The sequence below is a fragment of the Paramormyrops kingsleyae genome, chromosome 25, assembly GCF_048594095.1.
Source record: "Paramormyrops kingsleyae isolate MSU_618 chromosome 25, PKINGS_0.4, whole genome shotgun sequence".
NCBI lineage: Eukaryota > Metazoa > Chordata > Actinopteri > Osteoglossiformes > Mormyridae > Paramormyrops > Paramormyrops kingsleyae.
Window position 1 is genome coordinate 14,966,445 of NC_132821.1, and position 22,842 is coordinate 14,989,286.

At 41.6% G+C, this 22,842-nt stretch overlaps 1 protein-coding gene across 4 annotated transcripts; it reads right to left on the minus strand.

The window, feature by feature from the left end:
• Positions 1 to 8,671: 8,671 nt before the first annotated feature.
• LOC140582812 (uncharacterized) lies at positions 8,672 to 21,365 on the minus strand. 4 transcript variants are annotated; one of them, XM_072707200.1, is made up of 14 exons: positions 20,821 to 21,365; positions 19,398 to 19,471; positions 18,512 to 18,733; positions 18,234 to 18,413; positions 17,912 to 18,126; positions 11,711 to 11,840; positions 11,461 to 11,618; positions 11,009 to 11,302; positions 10,714 to 10,930; positions 10,511 to 10,630; positions 10,269 to 10,429; positions 9,974 to 10,177; positions 9,604 to 9,851; positions 8,672 to 9,505 (listed from the first exon to the last, which is right to left on the minus strand). In XM_072707200.1, the coding sequence occupies exons 8-14, from the start codon at positions 11,074 to 11,076 to the stop codon at positions 8,907 to 8,909; spliced, it is 1,617 nt and encodes a 538-aa protein (XP_072563301.1). In that variant the 5' UTR covers positions 11,077 to 11,302; positions 11,461 to 11,618; positions 11,711 to 11,840; positions 17,912 to 18,126; positions 18,234 to 18,413; positions 18,512 to 18,733; positions 19,398 to 19,471; positions 20,821 to 21,365; the 3' UTR covers positions 8,672 to 8,906. The 4 variants fall into 4 exon arrangements, with proteins under 4 accessions (XP_072563301.1, XP_072563304.1, XP_072563302.1 ...); XM_072707203.1 differs by having other exon boundaries at positions 11,009 to 11,042; positions 11,159 to 11,302; positions 11,461 to 11,840; XM_072707201.1 differs by having other exon boundaries at positions 11,461 to 11,840; positions 20,887 to 21,365.
• Positions 21,366 to 22,842: the final 1,477 nt, after the last annotated feature.

Below are 22,842 nucleotides of genomic sequence, written 5' to 3' on the forward strand. Positions count from 1 at the left end.
TGCAACTAAAAAGCGTAATGTTCCTAACAGAGTGGCTGATCGGTCCTGAAATCGTAAAGCTGAAAAGTTTTCAAACACAGTGTATAGGCCTATTATATAACATGTTGGATAAATAGACGTAGTTTATTGGTGACTTCATGTTCGTTGAAGTTTCCGCTTTTTAAACAACTGTATAAACTGAAAGTAATATTATTTGTTATATAAATCAACTCAGGTGAAACAAAAAATGTATGTTTTCAGGGCTGCCAAATCTCAAGCAGCTGGCATGACACTCACGCTTTCAGACTAACGCAGCAAATCTATATTATTCCATTATAAATATCATGAGGCATGGAACGGGGAAACAGGAGTCGAATGAACACAAGGTGTAATTAGGAAACCACGGTCAGGTACATACAACCACTACATAACGTTAATGACCACACTCCTAAAGGCACACAGACACGGACTTAAATACACAGAACTAATGAAACACAACTAGAAACAGCTGATGACACGTGGATTCCACATGAGGCAGCGAGGGGGCGTGGCACACTTCAAGATTCAAGATTCAAAGCGTTTATTATCATATGTACAGAAAAGTAGTATTTCTCAGTACAATGAAATTCTTACTTTGCTGTCCACTCACAAATGCCAGGTTAAATTAAATTAAAGTACAAAAGAGCATACTTGAGAAAAATAGTGCAAAAAGAGCTTAAAGTGCAAAGTGACCTGTTGTGCAAATGAGGTAGGTCATGATATGCAAAGTGATCTGTTATGTAATTGAGGTAGGTCGTCTATTTAGGAGTCTGATTGTAGTGGGGAAGAAAGAGTTGTTTAGCCGGGATGTTCTAGATTTCACACTTCTGAACCTTCGTCCCGAGGGCAGGAGTGTGAACAGTCCGTGTTGGGGGTGTGTCGGGTCTTTGAGGATGGAGGCAGCTCTCCTCAGTGCTCTGCGATGGTAAATGCTCTGCAAAGAGGGCAGTGGAGTCCTAATGATCTTCTCCGCAGTTGTTATCACTCTCTGCAGGCGTTTGCGGTCCATAGCAGTTGTGCTGCCATACCATGCGGTGATACAGCTGGTCAGTGTGCTCTCCACAATGCAGCTGTAGAAATTGCTGAGGATCTTGCGTGACATGCCAAACTTCCTCAGCCTCCTCAGGAAATACAGCCGCTGTTGAGCTTTCTTGACCAGCTGTGTGGTGTTCAGTGTCCAGGTGAGGTCCTCACAGATGTAGATGCCCAGGTATTTAAAGCTGCTCACCCTCTCCACTTCAAGCTCCCGGATAAACAGTGGCAGGCGGGGGCTCCTCGTCTTCCCCATGTAAAAAAAAAACCTATTTTTTTTAAGGCTGAATACCCCTGGTTTAAAGTCTTATCAGCTACATGAATTGCGTGCTGTAAATCGTCTCTCTTCTACGGTGGCCCAGAGAGCTCAACGCGCTGCAACTTCAGAAAACACATGCAAACATAAAAAAAACCCACAACAAATTAAGAAAACGTCTCCATCAGTTGGACAACACACAGACGGTTTTAAGGTATGACAGCACAAGTCTCTCAAAAGCCTTCATTACCACCGATGTGAGAGCCACCAGTCTGTAGTCACTGAGGCAAGAGACTCTGGGTTTCTTTGGAATAGGTGTTATTGTGGATGATTTAAGACACAAAGATCCAGTGACTGGTTGAAAATATCTGTGAAGACAGGTTACTGTTGATCTGCACAGTGCTTCAGAGTGGCTGGGGAGTGTTGGAGTACACCGTCTCCACCGGGTCAAGAGATTCACAGCTGACACGTGGAGAAGTTGCAGGTCACCAGTTTATTCTCTGACAGATTGCAATCCGGGAGCGACCATCTGACATACATTCGGCATGTACAAGAGGAGGCTCTGCCATATGTATCAGCTGTTTCCCTTTTAAAGCCCATTGGGAATCTCCCCCCTCTCTCGGTACCTTCCGTCTACGTGACAACCACATGTTTGATATTTGCTCTAGTTAGTCGGTTAGTACTTGTCCTTCTGGAAGGCTAAAAGATAAGTAGGGGCCGCTGACGTTTTCTGTCGCTTCCTCTATCTGTTCCGATTAGGTCCCCCTGCCCTGCCGGTGCCAGTCAGTTCTCGTTTCAGTTAACTGCATTTTCTAGAATCAACCCCCCCCCCCCTTTCATCATGCCCTGCTTTAAGCTATATTCTCCTTTTCCTCTATTCATTGTATGTTCTTCATAAATCTATTGAATCCCAAACTACCTAGCAATGTTGGTAGTAACGCGTTACTGTAATTACACTACTTTGGTCTGCAAGGAGTAATGTAACTAATTACCATTTTAAATTAAAAAACGCAAGGTACTGAAATTTCAACGGACTCGTTACCTTTGTCTTGCGTGAAAATATTAATGGATAAAGGCAGCATGTTCCCCTAATTTCCTGTTTATGATGTAACGCCATCCGACCTTACCCTGGCGCAATGAATGGGTGATATTATAGGTACGCTGATAGGTACAATTAGACAGTTGTATTGTCTGGCACTGTCACAGCAGCAACACTAAAGTAATATAACTACCATGCAATTTGCTAAGTCACGAAGTTATCTTTTGTCATGTGACTATACCGTTACATACCTTAACGCAATTAAGATGTTTTCATGTGTTTCTAATGATACAATTACACCACTAGCCATGTAGAGGCATTAATCGGGAATTCATTTATAAAGGCTTCATGTGACCGAAAAAGATGCCAAACATTCATAGGTACGTATCTAAGAGGATTTTGGGATTTATAAAGAAAAACGTATGCTGAAAACAACTCGCACGTTTTGTGAACGAGGCTGAAGGGGATGCGGTTTCGACAGAATCCTGTAGAGGGCACTGTGTATGCTAAATTGAAGGCTCCAGGAATGTTGTCGGCATTTCATTTCATTTCATTTCATGGTCACACGGCCGTCGGCTCTGAAATTAAACTGTTCTTTTAAATAGAATTTTTTAAATTTGCAAACTGAATTGTATGCTGTGTTTGAATGTTCAGATATCATTAGATATTTCACTGCATATTTTTCAACTTAATGGCCTCTGAAATTGCTACTCTGTCACTAAGACGTACTACACAAACAAAGCATTTTCTGCCCAAGGTAAAGGCTTCTTATTCAGTTTCCCTAGAGTGGATAGCTGGGGTCCGTGGGATGTTTGGATGTTAGTGTCAGGGCATTCTGGTAGAATGTGACCATTGGCAACAATGGGCTGGACAGCTCTGTGCTCATCTTGTCTCATCTGGGACTCCCACCATCACTGCCACTGAGCATCTCCTCTACAAGCAAACACTGGGGTGCCACCAAGACCAGCAGGCTGCTGGTGGCTCTGGGATGCAACCCCTACTGAGGCCAGATGAGGGAGCCACTAATGATGGCTTGAAGACATATCAGTGTCAGAATGACATGTTTGAGATAAATGTAGAACTACAGGATAAATTTACAGTTATACCACCAGGTGTTTTCATAACAGCTCGCTTATAGTAACATTATCACTCGCATCCATTTCACTTGTTTGACGAGAGAGAACTGACAGACTTTTATCTCTCATACGTTCCCTGTAATTATGCACTAAATAATGAATTGTCATGACCGTTATTTGATAATGTGTGTGGTTTTTATGTTGTTGTATGATAAAATCTTGTCGCCACGGTACTGACAGTAATTTTGTGTCACCAATTAGCTAGCATCGCTCACTTGGTAAGAGGCTGAAGCTAGGTTTGCCGCATAGCCTATGTGTCCATGGCTTGTAGTAAAATGGCACATGGGATAATGAATGGACATGATCGTTTTACATATTTGTGTGTATAGTTTTTTGTCATAACGTTAAAAAATCTTGTCAGTCCGTTTCTGACAAACTTGTGTTGATCAGTGACCTGAGCATCGCTCACATGGTAGACTATTATCTGTCTGAACAATTATAAATTGCACTGACCAGAAAAGCTTGAGTGTTGATAGCATCACAGGCAGAACCATAAATGATTTTTGGTAACATCTTTTTTTGTTTTAGTCATTTTTAAACACATTGACCATGCATTATGATGCATTCATGAAGCATTATAAACACGGCTATATTTCTAAAAGGGCATAACACATTGCCATGTTTATTATGCACTATGACTGCCTGATGAAGCTCTCATCTATAATGCACTATAGATACCTTTGTAATGCAGTAGAAAGCTGTATTATTCCGACCATCATAATGCATTATGAGGGTATCTATAGTGCATTCCAGATGAGAGCTTCATAAATCATTCATAATGCATAATACACATGGGTATAATGTGTTATGCCTTTTGATAAATAATTATAGCCATGTTTCTAATACTTTACGGATTCATTATTATTAGTTATGAATGTCTTTATAAATTGCTAAAGCAATGGCCTTAAGTAGTGTTACCTGATTTTTGTTTACAAACGTAACATTTTTTGCTGAGGGGCTCTCTAACCCCAAAATGGCCTTAGATGAATTTGCAGAGACAGAATTCTTCCAGAAGGAGCTGGAGGCTGCCAAGAAACGGGTGGAGAAGAAGATGGAGAAAAAGAGGAAAAGGCCAGACTCACGACAAGCAGGGCGCCTTTGCAGATTCTGCCGCATGAACCTGAAACAGGGACCAAACAGCTAGCCTGCACATCCACACCGGCTTCCCTGGAGTGGCAGGGAAATGCACTTACTGCCCATCTAAAGTGTACTCTGTATACCGAGGAGATGGACCGGAATGAGTTTCAGGCGTCTCCTTTGTTTAAGGCAGAGTGATAAAGATGGGTAAACTTAATAATTTTAATTTAGTCATTTTAATGTAATATTTGAATGCAGGCCTTAAATGATCCATATTATTTCAATAAGGCCTCCCTTTAGGGGTATATTCCATGCTTTTACGTTTGTGTAAAACAAACCAAACAAAGGACACGGCCGCATGACCCCACGGCGCCGAACAAAGAAGCACTGTGGGACACACGCCGGCGTCCGAAACAGACTGAGGAAACGAGCACATCGCCTGCCCAGAGTCCCGCTCGCAAACGTCCAGTCTAAACTAGGTGACCTAAGAGCGAGGTTGGGGTTCCAGCGTGATGCAAGAAACTGCAATATATCACGTTTCACGGAAACGTGGCTGACCCCCCTGGTACTGGATCTAGTGGTGACTCCGTCGGACTCTTTCTCTCTTTTTCCTCTTTCATAACTGCTTGCTCTTTGTCCATGAAACTATGTCACCACTATGCTTGCAAATTTAAGGATCTAGGAAATTAGCTTATATAATATAATATTATAATATAAATATAATTTTATATATATAATAATAATAATATACAGCTGCAGACTCTTAATGCCACTCTCAGGCCCCTTCCGTTTGGTGGACGCATGTGCAGAAAACAAAGAAACATGTACTTTATCAGTTTCACAAGTTTTCAAAGTAGAGTTGGATGGCACCTTTAACCTTAAAGGCCTGTATTTGCGGCAGAATGGTCATGCAATTTGGGTTTAACACCAAAATCATGTCCCTGTGCTTGCATCATTTAATGAATTGCCCCTCTATGTTTTTTGCATTGCACTTGAGAACTGAAGAAACCTTTAATTCAATGGCAAGTCCACTACAATTCTCTACATGTGCATGAGTTTAACCAATCATTATTTAAGCTAATCAAATTTTGTTTCAAACTTCACAATGTTTTAAATAACCACACAGACACAAACCAAATGCAAAATAATCCACATTTATTTATATCTTAGTCATATTATTCTATGTTACCTTACGTTATACAATCTTATCTTAACCTTATCTTAACTTACACTATATTAGTCTTATCTTATTCTATGTTACCATATGTTATACAAAATCTTATCTTAACTTACTCTATATTAGTCTTATCTTATTCTATGTTACCTTATGTTATACAAAATCTTATCTTAACCTATATTAGTCTGATCTTATTCTAATCTTATGTCATACAAACTTAGGATAAGTTAAGGTTAAACTATCTTAATCTTATCTTATCCTAAGTACTTGTGAGATCTCTCACCTAATTATTTACAGGTTCTATAAAAAACTATTTACATCACACAGATAGCCCATCTCCACAGCCAACTCCAGGACCCCGGGGATGGCACTCAGCTGGTCCAGCGCATCATTAGGAAATATCACCTCAGCTTCATCAACCCAATTGTCAACATACGTGTAGTGAGCCTCTAGGTTTTGGTCCCTCCCCTGCTTGCAGATGGAAATTGCATTTAAAAACTCACTCCAAAACTGAATACACCAATGGTAAGTTAAGCACTTGGCCTCATAGGTCATTTTAGGGTAGTTGCTAAGATAATAGTTATGCAACTTATTGAATCTTTCCATTTTTTCAAAAACAACAGAAGGGGACATAAATGGGGGTGTCGGACCCGTAACCAGCTGAGATGAGGGGTGCGCTGGAACCTGATACGGAGGGGTGGGATGAACCATGGCCGGAGTTGAAGATGGATGTGGGGCTGGGCTTACATGTGAGACTACGTGTGGTGACGGAGGAGGAGAGTCTGTAAAAAAAGATGGAGATGGAGAGGAGACAAAAGAGGATGGGATGGGTGACGGAACTAAGAATGAAGTGGAGGAGAAGGCCGGTGAGCAGGGCTCAGGCTCAGGCTCTGACATAGATGGAGTGCGACACAGGATGGTTGCAACCTCGTCGTCACTCTGGGTGAGATCCTCACACGGGATCTTCTCACCCACTTGGGTTGAGTCAAACGGGTTTCCCAATTTGCAGTTACTGAAGCGTACTAGATTCTGTAAATTTTTTGTAAATGGCCCCTTTTGTTTTTTACGCCAATTTCTACGTCCTGACCGGCCTCCCGCCGTATTTCTACGGCGTCCTGAGCCCTGCTGACCCCTGCTGGTTGCCACCGGGGAGGGAGTAGACGAAGTGGCGGCAGACACGGTGATGGAGCTGGGTGCCGGCGGCCCAGTGCGGCATTTCCTCCGATGGCCTCCACCACTGGTGCTGGTTCGTCCTTTGGGGTTAAAAAGACAGGGGACAGCACATTTAATTCAAGTGAATCCTTATGTCACTCTACAACAAAACTACATCACATACATCACAGATATCACACTTGGCAGTCAGTATTGCACATTGAGAAAAATTCTGCCATCTTATTGGATACAGGAAACGCAAGCTTGGGAGACTTATGCGCTGGTCTTGAATCGGGCCGCCTGCGTTTCAACAGGGGAACTTGACTTATAAAAACACACCAGTTAGTGCACAGATTCCCTGATATGCAGAACAACAGCGAAAAAACACACTGGAAACTGATGTATCTTATGCATTATTACACCAATGTTGAAATGCTTTCCTCGCCCTAGTAGCATAAAAGCCAATCTAGTTTATTTATTTTTGTTTTGTTCAGGCTTTTTGACAAATGAAGGCCCTTTTTAGTAGGCCAGTGTCTAGTCAAAGGTGTAAACTTAAGAGGAAAATAAACTATTCTGACTGTGTCATTAATTCTCTTTTTTCCCCAGTTACTTTGGCAATATTGTCTTTTTATTCAATTTTGATAGTAATTTGAAATGTTTTAATTTAAATTATATTTCCACAGCTAGTTCTGGCAATAGTTGAAGTTGTCATGAAAAATAATAACCCTGTACCATGCCTTGATCACTAACTGCTATTCTGCTACTGCTAACAGCATTGTAAGGAACTGTGGTTTTGATAGACATTTCACATAATTAAGTAATGATGTCTCAGCAACAACGTAAAAACCAAAGACCAAATTTTCTGGAGATGTTCATGACATTATTTGCTAGATTTATTTAAAAAATTGATCAATTTTGAAATACAGGTGTTTTGTTATTGAATTTTTAATACTTTAATAACCCATGGTAATTATTCGTATGGGGATGGCATATTATTTGTTCAACCTATAGAGCTGGACAATAGCTTTAAAACAATATGAGGACCATTTCTGTGCAGCTTATATTATGGTAAATATAGCCAGTCAAAAAAAAAGAAGTTAAAACTTCATCCATCCACACATCACAGCGACAGATTTTACTGATTTCATTATACAATACAGCAGACATGCCGAAAAGAGCCCCGTATTTTTACTGCTTCGTGGTAACAAATCACCGTTTGCCTAAAAGTCAACCATTTTATTATCTAGTATCCTAAGACATGTAGTTCCAAAATAAGATAGTTATCACAGACTGCAAGATTCAACAAGACCAGCCAACCCTATTCTGACTTTCATTCTTCGAGTGCTGAGCTATTCTGGGCATCACTTTGCCGTCCGTACCATGGCTAACTGAACCGGGGATGTCTTCCGGAGCAATCCGGACACTGACTGCCCCATTTGGCAGGAGCCAATCGATTCTCCAGAGGCACACAGTGGCGTTCAGGGCAGACATCTCGATCACGTCTTGTCTCTCGCTGGGAAGCTGCAAATCTGAGCTGCTTTGAATGTTCAAATCAAATTAACTCGAAGTGCAACTACAATTGTTATGATGCGGTTCAAACAGACCTCATTCCAGGCATCCGTACAGACTGTCAGGCCCTTCCGAAGTCTGTTACCCCTCATCTCAGATGTTGATGTTAACCGCTTGAGTAAGTGACCTGTGGGTCGCACTTAAACTACTGTAATACTTGGGGCAACGACAAGATCTTAAACTTTATACATTGTCAAAAAAAAAAAACAAAATAATTATACTAGAAAAGTGTCACTTTATTTCACATTTAAAGAGTTATTTCACATAAAAACTGCATACAAGAAAATAGTACAGTGCAATCAGGATGTACTTGGGCCAATTGATTAGAAATTAAGAGCTTTAAATTTGATGAATGAATAATCTGCCCAACCTTGCACGGTGGAATAATCTACCCACATCACTTCTGGGAAGAGTAGCAACAATCAAAATGATGATCTTGCCAAAAATTAACTACATGTTCTCAATGGTTCTCAGTCCCTCTCCCCTGAACGATTTCCTCTGCACCTCATAATCGAACAACAGTTCCTCCCCAACATTAATCCTGTTCAGGGCCAAAAGCAAAATAACGTCCTGTCCCCCGACGGCTGGGCTGTACAGTCTTGGCCGGAGGTTGGCCTTCTTATGGGAATGATTAATCAGCCGGCCAAAAGGCTGTATGCCCGGGTGACAGGCACACTCAGACTTATGGCTGTTCCGGAAGAAGAACATGTAGCCAGATTCTTCTTCCTTCGTCGATGAGTGAATCCGCTGGCCCTCAGTGGCTGTGACTACCGGCCCGTGGTAGTCACACACCACCTCACCAGCCTGGAACTGCCGGGTGGCGCAGACTCCCTTCCCCTTCCCCGCAATGTCCATCACCACAAGTCCCTTCCACTTCTGGTTGTGGATGAGCTCCTGGATGTGGCTAGAGTCCACGGCAGTGTCCCCCGAACCCACTGGTCTCCAGTCCTTCAGAACGCTGGCCGCGCTGGGAACGTTACTTTTCCAGCCTTGGTTCCTGATCCAAGCGTCGACCCGGGACTCGGTGGGCTGCCGTCTGCCAAAGTGTGCTGTCAAGAACAAAGTAAATTGTTGTTAGTTAAGAAGCCTATGTAGATAGGACCGTTTCACAGTAAAAAATGTCATTAGTGCTACAAACAATACTCACACAAGACATGCCGTACGCGCATCCTCATCTGGGCCTTCAGCCAGCGATCATAGAGCTGCCGCTGAAACCGGCCTGACGTCTGCGAGCGTGCTGTCTTGTCTGGGATGTCGCCATCCAGGGTCACGGGGTGGGTCCGAAGGAGCTGATCGAACGCTGCCTGGACATCCATCTGTTGGTTGGATGCCAGGGCAGCATCCCGTGCGGCACCACGGGCAGAACAGCTGGGTCCTTCCTCTGCGGAGTCAGCGCTGAGATAAAAATAAAAAAATTAAAATAACCACAAACGTTTAAGGTTAGTGTTCAGTGGTGAGGGCTTTGGTTGTGTGTCTTGATGTTGGTAAGTGTGTTGACAAACAGAAAACATGCCTACCTTGAGTCACCTGCCAGCTTCTTCAGCAGCTTACTGGCCAGCACCACATTCCGCGACTGCTTCATCCGGTAGTGCTCGTCAGCCGTCGCAGTGGAATGAGTGAGGTAATCGGCCACCAAGGACTTCTCTTGGTCCGTCAAGTCCTTGGTGGCCGTCTCAAAGATGCGCCGGGCCGTCTGGTAGGTGACTGGATCCAGCTTGTATCTAAAATACAAAAATACATTTATTAATATGTCTCACACAACACGTATGTAGAACATATTATAGGGGGAATTAATCATGATGATCAGCTCACTTTTGGTGCAGCCGGTTGAGGTCATTCGAAGCGTTGAACACCAGCCTGCCTGTGGTGGAGACGAAGAACCGTTTGTCTCCTCCCAGGTCATCCAGTGTCGTCCGGCTCCTCTTGGAGCTCAGGAGCTGTGGCCGTACCTGGGTGAAGTAGATGTCGAACCACTGTTGGCAGAGGAAAACAGATTAAATCGCTGCTCTTGAAATAAACTATGAAATAAATCTTATCAAACTTGATATACTTACCGTCTCCTCCTCAGAGGACAATGCAAACGTGGCCGCTTGCTGCGCCGACGTCTTGTGTTCCTTCACCACAATCACCGTATGGTCGGCCTCGGACGTGCTCCTGGTCATCCACTCCTGGACCTACACAATACAATGATGTCCCACTGATAAATAAGAGTATCTGCAAAAAGGAAAAGTGAAGACAAAAAGAATACAACACTTACGGTCATGTGCTCCACCACGCCTGGTGGCTGGAGATGCTTCAGAATCACCGTGGCCTCCAGGTAGTAGAGGACAAGGCAGCACTCTGCACACTCCAGGGGCATCTCCTCTGGATACACCTTGCCAAGGACTGCCAAGAAGTCGTTCTTGGCAGCCCTCAGCACGGCCCAGCAGTCCTCTGGACTCTTCTCTGGGCTCATCTCCGTGAGAATGACATGACTATGTGGGTGGGAGAAGAAAATTCAATTACTGTCAATCCTAATCAATACAGTACACATTTTAATAAAATGTGCTCACAATGTAAAATGGCTCTGCTTCTCCATGCAGTGCACTCCAGGAGCAGTGAGGGAGATAAAAAAAAACATTATGAGTGTGTTAAACACAGTAGAGGAGATGTATAATCAAATCATAATATGGAATTTAACGGGTGTTGACAGTTGAACTTACCTCCTTTGCGTCATCTCCTTACTCACCAACTTTGCAGAGCTCTGCTGGAGTGAGCCCAGGTACTCCACGAAGAACATTGCCTCATTCCACAAGGCAATGTTGTCACGCCGGAGGTTGGTGGCCACGGTGTGGTACTTGAGGAATCTGTCAGAGGAAGGACATGTATGTAAGTATCCATATGTACATAAACTTGTACATGCCACCATGACAATAGCGGGAGGACTGAACTTCCTTGAAGAAAACAGATACGACAATACAACACAAACCTACAATATACTGTTAAAAATCTACATGCTACCAACCTCTTCAGGCTCTTCATGTAGTTGACCTGAGTCTGCCTGGAGAGACCAGCCTCAGTCAGCTCCCGAAAGAAGAGCTTCGTCTTCTCCCTCTCCCTCAGAAATTCAAGGGATGGCTCTTCAGGGTTCACAAAAAACATGAACCTGCTGACGTTTTCCACCTGGAAAATAAAATCGGCATTACTTAATGAATATATTGCGTAGATATAAAGCTCCAAAAAATAATAGAGTGAACTTTTATGGGAGACCTCACCGTCTGCTTGAAATTCTCATTCAGGAGATCCTTCTCCAAGTACAGATGGGGCATTTAAAAATGAGCGTTTTTTTCTGCGGCATGACGCAATTCTTCCCGCTGACTGCCGCGGTATTCTGGGAGTCCTCGCCTTGAAATTTACATCCAAGTGTTGTACTTCACAGAATTCCCACCAGGTGGCACATGGAAGAACTCTTCCAGAGCACATTATACGTATAATCATTCAAAGTCTGCAATGTATAGTATAGTCTATATGCACATGCAACTTAGTGATTGTGTTAAAACAGCTACAATAAATTCTGAACAAATAGACACAGTTCTTTATATATATATATATATATATATATATATATATATATATATATATATATTATACAAACATATATATATATGTGTATTTATATTATATTGTATTATATTATTGTATTATTTTATAATAATATGTATAAAAACTGTCTATTTGTTCTGAATTCTACACAACAAGTTTCTTCTTTGGGTTCTGCCAAAGTCGCGTGCATTTTCGGAAGCGGAACCGCGCGCGAAGTCACGGGTAATTTTTTTTTATCTATCTATCTATCTATCTAATCTATCTAGCTAGCTAGCTAGCTTCCGAAAATGCACGCGACTTTGGCCGAACCCGAAGAAGAAACTTGGTGTAAAATTCCAACTTCACCAGGTGCTTTTCAACACACTGAATGGACATTTTTTATTTGCTTTTCCAAAACTGTTGCCGTAAATCCTAAGTCTGTTTTATGTGACGGACTGATGTGAAATAAATAAAATATCTATATATAATAATAATATTGTTGTTGTTGTTGTAACAGTGTAATACACACTACATTAATGTTGACAAACAGCGTTTAATCTCATCTCTTGAGGAAACAGTTGTGTGAGGACAGGTGAATGCAACGAAACTTTACTCAAAAGGGAAACTGATTAATGCAATATATTTATATATTAATGCTATATATACTAACACTATGAGTAAAAATGAATTAAAACGTGAGTAAAAATAGTGGGCATTTTTGTGTATAAATGAATGTATTAATAAAAATGCCTCCTTGGCATATGACTTAATCTTTATAATGCATGAGTATAATAACAATATTAAAAATTCAATATTGTTAACTTTATTTTGGAAATCTCACAACTAGTGTTGACTTTATTATCTAAATATTACTGTTAAATCATGCATTATAATGACTTTAAACGACTAAAACGACTTTAATGACTAAAACGTTTTTGCCCTAACTCTCCTTCCTAATATGCATATGTATGGCATGGTAACTATTTCACAGTCGTTCGAGCTGGTGATCCAGGTTTTCTTTTTCGTAAATGCAGTGAATACCAAGACATTCACACTATCTTTAGGAGGGGAGGTCCTAAGATATAAAATGCTGTATCAAACTAGCCAAACTACAGTGTATGCATTTGCAGTTCGCGTGAAATTGGTATTACACATTGGTTGCTGAATTTAATCTCACAACAGACATGGAGGCAAAGACATTCTATAAGAAAGTCACAGTTTGCGCTAGCAAAAAGCAAGAGGTAAGAATGCATTTTTATTTACACCATTTCTTATTAAGTTTGTGTTGTCCTTCTGTTTTAACCTCAAAATCACTCTACAGAAATCTGGAAAGGAGAACAAGCCATGCCCAGGCAGGAAAGCAACAGCGGCAACTCGGCTTGTAAAAAAGAAATCGGTATGTACAGTAATTGTTTTTTATTATAACAGTGATAAATACTCATGTACTGTACATGTCCGTGTTGTAATAAAGGTATTAAATTACTCTTAAAATTGGTTTCTTCAGGCTGCACTGATTAAAAACCAGTGTCCCAGCGCAGCGAAAGTTTCGAAGCAGGAGTTAACGACTTTGACAAGAAAGCTTCTGAATTTGGAGGCAAGGGTTGGCTGGTTGGAGGAGCGTTTGAAAGAAAAAGCACACCAGTCTCGGCCGCTGACAACAGATAGGGGCACCTCCACAGACGGCTTTCCCGCGTTGATGTCGACTCTTTTGGAGACTCCCACTCCAGAGTCTGATGAAAATGAACCATTTCCTCATTATTCTGCATTAGAAGAGAAAACAACCTCAGCCAGCGGACACTTGGACGATGCAGATGTACCTGTAGGCCTAAGTCTAGATTTTCCATCAGCGGCCTCTACACCCCTCGTTGACCGCACTGTCAGACAGCAAACTCCATCGGAACACATTTCGTCAATGGACTGCACACCAGTTCGAGAAAATTTGGGATTTTCTTTGGTGTCCAACGCAACGTCCTTTTGTTTGAGACTGCCTGAAACACCACCAAACGCCTCACATTATCATGTTCGTCGGTCTCTCATACAGGGAGTAATCCAACCTGATATAACTTTAAATCACGTTCCTCTGGAGACAGAGCAACAAATGTATCTGGATTCAACAGGACCAGATGGCAAACCAAGAGCAGATCGTTTTGCTGTTCATCTGTTTAAACGGTTAATTCCTCTTCGCGTCTATCAGGACTGGGTAGGATTGGTGAATTTCGATGGTTCCAGGGGAAAAAACGCTTTGCCCCACAATGTGCGTCAAGCAATTTCTGATGCTGTTGCAAAGAAATTTCACGCCACAGCCCAGGACTGGAAGCAAATAAAAGATAGAATTAACGAAATACTCAGAAAGAAACAATTAAGTTTTCCTCTGTTTTAAGGTGTCGTGTAACAAGCACTGTTTGAACACTGTTTATTTACTGTTTATTTTTCCTACAAATAAATACTTGCTTTAAATTCTATACTGTCTTGTGATTATGTGAACAAACCGACAGGACATACAGGGGATACACAATTCCTATCAAAAAACAGATGATAACAATGTTTAAACATTATAATTGATATTTAACTAGTTTTTCCAGAAAAAGTCAAACAAAATAAAAGTAGACAAAGTAGCAACACTGAGTGAAAATGAGTAAACTCGGGTAAAAAATTTTAACTACAGAAGGAGTATTTTAATCTAAAACAAATAAACTAAACTATAGTTTGCAACTATTTAAAGTATGTAAAACCTACTTTGTGGGTGTAGCACTTTTTACAGTGTCTGTACTAAGCTCTACAGTATGTTCGTACTGTAGCACTTGTTAATATATCACATATATTTAAAATATCGCCAACCCATTGTCATATGATTCACGCCCCCAATGACATCATGAAATCTTAAGGATAAATGCATTGCATCCACGTGCACTATAACAGCATTTTAAAATGACAAAGATCAGCAAGATTCATTCCCAAGACATCAGGACAATGAGATCTGCAGGATGTTCCACTCGAGAGATACATCGCCATCTGAATTCTATTGGTGTTCACGCAGCCCTCTGCACAATCAGAAGACATTACAAAGAAAAGACAGCACGCAAACGTAATCCTCGCAAAATTACTCCGTAAGTTATTTACCTATAGTTATTTACGCTATCACAAATGATACAACAGTATTTTTGTAGTTTTTTGCCTAACGTGTCAAGTATTTAATATCTTTCTCTTGTTTTTAGGGACATTGTCACAGCCATAGAGAACATCACTGATCAAAACGATGAAATGGCTGCAAGATTGGTGAAAAAGCAACTATTGCGTGACTTTGGTGTGGACATTAGCGTGCGATCCATACGCAGTGTCAGACAAAAACTTGGATGGAGGTATGGGAAAACTCAACATTGTCCCATGATCCGAGACAAAAATAAAGAGCTTCGTCTTCAACAAGCTCAAAAATGGATCGAAGAGAAAGAGTTGTTTGATGACGTCATTTTCACAGATGAAACAACGGTGGCTTTGGATCGTTTTGCCACGATGGCGTTTTGTAAAAGAGGAAGACGTGTGTTCAAACCAAAACCAAAGCATCCTTTGAAAGTTCATGTTTGGGGGGCAATATCCAGACTTGGGCCAGGACCGATTGCAATATTTGAAGGGATAATGGATCGGTCTTTCTTTGAGGAAGTTATCATAAAAGAAACCGCCGCCCCATACATCAGGGAAACATTTGGAGTTCACCACCGTTTTTTCCAGGACAATGACCCGAAGCACACTGCTGCAAGAAAAGCCATTGCCGCAGAGGGCATTAACTGGGTCAAGACTCCAGCTGAATCCCCTGATATGAATCCCATTGAGATGGTATGGCATGCAATGAAAGACTATATTAGAAAAACAGCAAAACCAACTACAAAAGACCGATTTAATTGCTGCCATAGAAAAGTTCTGGTTTGAAGAACTAAAAGATACTACATGCAACAACTACATAAATAGACTGTTTAAAGTTCTTCCAGTCGTAGTTACGAATCAGGGTGGACATACCGGAATGTAGTAGATGTACAAAACACAAATTAAACTGTAATCCATCTTAATCTGTATTTCTGCCTATGTAACCACTAGGGGTGTGCAAAGCAGCCGGTATTTGTATCTGTATTTGTATTTGTTGAGGGGGGAAAAGTATTTGTATTTGTATTCGAGTAAAATTCAAAATAGGCGTAAAAATCCAGTTTTTTTGCGTTGCACTTCTAATTTACGTTATAGTGTAAGTATTCTTTAATTATAATTATGGATATGCAGTAGACAGAGTAACTTAAACGTACCATATAACTCCTACAAGTGCATACAATTCGAGACAACTAGCCTACACAAGCATTGTTTTAACCTTTTTAACCAAATGTTAGCGTTACTCTGTCAACAGCCTATTGCCTAAATTACCGAGCTAACAGAGCTACGTAAACAGAGCGAATATGAGAGCACCTGACTGCAGACGTCAATAATGCAGCGTAATGGAATAATCTCCCGATCAAACTCCACTTCCCGAAAGTTATAAACTGCCTCCGGAACCCAGTTAAGGTACAAAAATCTATCCAACAAAAATAGTGATACAGTTAAGTCTTTTTTTCGCTCAGCCGAGCCTTCTCTGTTGCTGTGTGGAGCAGCCTGTGTCAGTCACCTCTTTTACTCCCCCCCCCCCCCCCCCCGATTCCTGAACTCACTCACTCATCCGGGCATGCACTGCGGTCTCAAGAGGAAACGCAGCTTTTTAATATAAAGTTTTTCTTGTTCCCGAATACAAATATTTTTTAAAGTATTTGTTTGAAATAAGTATTCGTAAAAAACACATTATTTGTGCCTTTCCGAATACCGTATTCGGGTTCGGCTCCACCCCTAGTAACCACTCAATAAAAACCTTACAGTAATGAAAACGAGGTCTGATTGTATTAAATAGAAATATAAGTTAAAAAAGCATCTTCAGCTTGCTCTTTTAGTTGGAAAATAGCATATTAAACTGATTAAACTAACTAATGACAAGATTGTGAAAATGGTGGAGAGTTATCACAGATCGTCTGAGCAACGGTCGAACCGGTTTTTACATGTAAATTACATTTCACACCTCATTGGGGGAAGAGATGACGAGAAGAGATTCAGTCAAGAGCATACAGTACTAAAACTTCCCCCAATTTAATCCACTAACAAACATCATGCAATCTACAGTATATTGAAGCTATACAATCAACGTACAATATTAAATCAGATGAAAACAGATCAGTGTATCAAAACTATTATAGTACGAGGAGGCGACTAGTTTGCAAGTCACTTTGGATGAAAAACATTTTTCGGTCAGGAAAGCATGGCAGCGGGCTTGATCTCGGACACTTCGTTCCACCTCGGGGGTGGGGATGGGGTGGATTCAACGAAATAATTTGTTGACGGCGGGGGGTATTTTGAGCGCAAAAATGAACACGTTTTATTTTGAACTTACAATATCAGTCTAAAAATATATCACCATAGGAGCACGGCTCCGGAGCCGCAGCAGAGGCATGAAAGAGCCGCATGCGGCTCCGGAGCCGTAGGTTGGCGACCCCCGATCTAGGCTACTGTATATATATAAATGTATGCATATATATTAAAAGAAAGATTGACACAAACATAAAATCCAACCTAGTGTTTTTTTTTCAATCTAAGGTGTATGAAGTCTGCTGTCCCGCACGCACCCGACTTTGCAACCAATCTGAAGCGCTGCTATCTTAATGTTATGACTTTTAATAGCTTTTGTTTTTTGTCACATTTTCACAATAAAACCTCACAATACAAAGTTATGATATTGAAAATATAACAGTAAATATGATTTCCACACGTTTACTTTATTTGTTTGTTTTAATCTGTGCCTGAGAACTGCCACCTGAAACATGACTGCCACCTACTGGTCTCGTGTTTTCTGCGACATCGCGTCTCTTGAAATCTCGCGCACTGCCGCGAGTCGCCGTGAGATTCCGGTCCCTCTGACGCGCATTTTTTATTGCCCCATCTGTATGCGGCGAAGCCCTTCAGGAGGGGATGGTCCAGAGAATGTTTCCGGTACAGTCCCTTCTCCTGCATCATGTGCCTGGAGGTCTGTGGCCACTGCACCTCCCGGGTACTGCCATGTGGAAAACATATTTCGTCTTAAAATTGCACCTTCAATTGGCTCACAAGCAAAAGCAAAAGGTATCAATGAAGCTGCAAATCCGAGACACTCATACTCACACTTGAAAGATCTCGCCGTTGCTGACACTCACTGCGTCCTCCGACTGCTCAGTCGCCGAGCTCTCCGGTCGCTGCACGGTTGTACCAGCCATCACAGGAACACTGCTGGTCTGCGCCGCTACTGCTGGGGAGGGGGTGTCAAGCACCACCATGTGGTGACGCTCCAGCTCCTGGATCATCCTTTCAGATAAATAAGTAAATAAAAAACTCTTAGTAAATGTCATACTGAAGAAACGACGCGAGATGTGTAAAAAAGACTGAAGAGTTTTCCCACCAACCTGCTCATAGGATTAGCATCATCCATAATGTCTCGCAGGTGCCTGTAGCTGAATACCCTGCCCCACTGCAGAACTTCAAGCGCATCCTGCTTTGCCTTCTCCACTACTTCTTGGATGGCTTCTTTCGAAGATCTCTTCATGCACACCCTAGTCAGATGCACTGAGAGGCTTGCCTGTGTCTTCTTGCACACGGGGCAGAGCAGAAAATGCCTGTTGGAAGTACTGCGGATAAAAAAAAAAACAATTAACAGTTTTATGTAACAGTCAAGGAAGTGTTACTTAAGATTAGATTTAATTCATGATTTTCAGGACCCATTCCAGTCATCATCATCAACATTGTTCATTCCTCAGTGGTTTGGATAAATAACATTTGCATATCTATTGTCATCCTGATGGGTCCCAGACTGAGAAAAGTAATTAGTAAACTACATGATCACAACTACTGAAACATGTTTACTAATTAGTTACATTTATATCAAGAAATATAAGCCCTTTGTGAACACTGCAAATAAAAAAAAATGGTATTCTACACTTTAATACTCCTTACTACTAATTTAAAAGATTAGTATAAAATACATTTTATTTGTATTGCACTTTATATTTCAGCAATCTCAAAAGTGCTACAGAGCAAAAAATAAAGAGATAAAACAGGAGAATCGATAAAGTACCTTAACAAAATGTCTTTCGAAAAAGATGAGTTTTTAGTAATTAAAAAAAGTTGCTTCGAAATATTGTTTTACTTTTGTAGTGGATGCAATTTAAGTTTTAACAATAGTAGTCAGTTTAAGAGACTTAAGCACAGTGTCAGTAAACTACATACAAGGATGAACAAGTTATCCACAGTCTCTACACATTCAAATGCAATAATAAATTGATCACAACTTACGCCTTGGAAGCCATTCTTGACGAGTTGTTCGACAAAAGATGAAACCTTGAGCAGAATCTGGAGCTCCTGTCTCGCTGGAAGCAGAGGTAGAGTAACTGTACATGCGGAGGTCTCCTCTTAATATACCATTCTGACCGCGTCCCCTCCCCCTCGTAGCCCCGCCCACCCCAGCCCCAGTGTCATTCTGAGGGACACTTTGAAAGACAATTTGAAAAAATGTAACTTTTAAAAAGGATAAGAACTGAATTTATATTTCTAAATAAAGTGATAAATCGATAGTGCAGTTCTAAAACTTCTGCACCAATTCGCCACCACACCACAAATATATAGTGTATACTATAATATAATTTACCCAAACAGATCCCTTATGTTGCTTGCTCATATACATTTGATTTGTGTCTGCGTTTGCCATTTCAAAACCATGTTGTGACTCTTGGCTGACTTTAATATAAGCTATTGGAGCTGTAATTATTTCCGTTTTACAATACCTTGATTAATGTGGAAGATTGTAATTTAACATACATAGGATGATAATAAAGAATGTTTGCTTTCTTATGCGTCGGTCACGCTAAGCAACCGCAACGCCCCGCATACCATCGGAAAGCTACAGCGATTCTGAGCAATTGTAGCGGAGAAATTTCGCCCCGCCTTGGTAGGGAAAAACTGGCGGTTATTCTACCCAGGGAGACTAAGTAATGAGAGGATCTGAGTCCCTCACCCCGAGTTCTTTTAGTCCCAGTATTTGCGTGTGCAAATATGTTTTACCCGTCCTGCTGCGGGAGGGTGTTGGAAGGCAGGTTCAGGGGACAAAAATGGACACGGTGGCACCCTGAAGTATATATGTTTTCGGCCGGGTACCGATATAATCTGCCGACAACCCTGCACTCCCAAAACCTAGCACGTCGGGTGCGACGCCCCTACCCCCGGGTAGTTACACAATGTTTGAACGCATAAACCACCCTAAACACAAACGAGTGATTTATTGTAAACGGAAAGGTCGCTTCTCTTTCCGCTGTCCTCCAACCTTAAACAGCAAGCTATAAAACGGACGGCATGAAAGAAAATACTTCAGGCCACAGAGCTGAATTAGGCCCCGATGACGCAGAGGAAATTGAATAATTCAAACATCCCCTTTTTTAGCAATTCACCAATTTGTCCCGTAGTCATCAATAACAGAAAAAGACAGATTTAACTCAAAACGGGGAAAAAAGAAAGAAAACATCTCAGGGTTACACAGCAAAGCATAGCACAATACCAATCGTCATTCACCTATTCAAAATACAGTGCGTAAATGACATTAAACAAACACTTCGACTGCGCTTAATTACATCCAACACACACTTATGCATACAATTGTCCAGATCTGCAACTTTGCCGAGACCTTCACCCGATTGAGGAGAGTGAAGAAAAGGAGCAGGTTTACCAGTCAACGACGGAATGGGTCGAGATGAGTTGTAGGGGGAGGCCTCTGTATGGCAGGGTCACTCACTCGCGCTGCATCCGAGGTCGAAATCGCCCGCGTATACGCCCGTGTAACACAGCTCCGGGGCCCTGGATCTCAAAACCGTCGCGCGCTGCCTCCATTTCAGCACCGCTAATCCGGGTGCCCTCCTCCACGATATTCCCCAGCTCCTTCAGTTCCACCGGATGCCAGGACACGACTTAGACTCCCGAAGATGCCACTCGTCATACCCGCTGTCGTCGACACCACTCAAACAGCCCCTCCGCGTCTCTGTCTTCCGCTGCAGACCGAGATGGCGTCCGGCGTATGCACACCAGGCTGCCCGCCACGCTCTCCGCTTGGGATGGCGCAGCCCCAATAATCCCCAACTCCAACACAAAGAAAAAAAACAACAGACTTTCGTCCTGCCAAAACGAAGCCGCGCTCCAACTATACTAGCCGCGATTCCTTGTAAAAAAAAAAAACTTCACGCGACTCTGCTTCCACTTCGCCCAACCGACCTTTTTTTTTTTTTTACCGCTCCCCTCACTACCAGAGACTCGCCCAGCAACGCTACTCATTGGATAGGCTAAGGCATGACCGCATGATCCACCGAGCCCAGAGACTAGCAGGAAAACTTTAAAATAAAAGCCACGGATCTTTATATCCGCTACACAATATTGGCAGTATGATCCAATTTCGATTTCGCCGTATTTACCCTGAAATTTCTGCCTGAAATTTCTGCACGAATTCGCCACCACACCACATATATATAGTATACTATAATATAATTTACCCAAACAACAGATCCCTTATGTTGCTTGCTCATATACATTTAATTTCTGTCTGTCTTTGCCATTTCAAAACCATGTTGTGACTCTTGGGTGACTTTAATATAAGCTATTGGAGCTGTAATAATTTACGTTTTACACTCTCTTGATTAATGTGGAAGATCGTAATTTAAAATACATAGGATGATAATAAAGAATGTTTGCTTTCTTATTTGTCGGTCACGGTAAGCAACCGCAACGCCCCGCATACCATCGGACAGCTACAGCGATTCTGAGCAATATTGGCAGTATGATCCAATTTCGATTTCGCCGTTTTTACCCTGAAATTTCTGCCTGAAAGCACTCGCTCACTAACTGGAGCGAGCCAGCCTTAAAGGGCCCAGATCGCATTACTGATGGTACCACATATTGTTAGATAATCCGTACTGTTGTGACACAGACATGACATACAGTGACTACTAATATTAGCAGGATAGGCTCAATGTATAATGTTCCGAATATTTTGGTATATTGCTCGGCATTACTGGTTCTTTAATACATTTATTTGAGTCACTCTGTTTGTTTACGTGACCTGATGTTTACGTGATCTCAGCCTAATTGTTACGTTGGCAGATTGTTGGGGGATGGGTAGCCCTGCATGTGCATCGCAGAGAAGTGCAAAACAGCAATCAAGGAAACAATAGCCCTAGGCTGGCAAGCCCAATCCAGGTATTTGTCCCCTCATGTCAGAAGCTGATGTTAACGTCTTGAGTAACTGACCTGCTTGATTCAAATGCTGATGACTCCCAGGCTGAGGAATTTGTAACTAAATAGTTGGATTAAAAATATTTGCATCATTGTAATTTGCTCACAACTACAGCTAACTTGCCTGTGTGGCCCTGTTCCGTGTCCCTTGTTTTCTTCTGCTTATCACTTACTTTTAGTTGAATTTCCAATTGTCATCTCCATTGTTTAGTGCTCAATGTCTTTGATAAATAACATCATATATATAATATGTCTAATATAAGTTTAATAACTTTATAATTTAAGTTAGGACAAGCTTAATACTAATTGTATATTGAGGGAATAATTAATAAAATAAAGGGAATGATTCTATAATGCTGTAACTAATCAAAACGAGAACTGACTGGCACGCCGGCAAGGCAAGGCTACCTATTCGGAACAGATAGGGTGGGCGACAGAGAATATCAGCGGCCCCTACTTATCTTTTAGC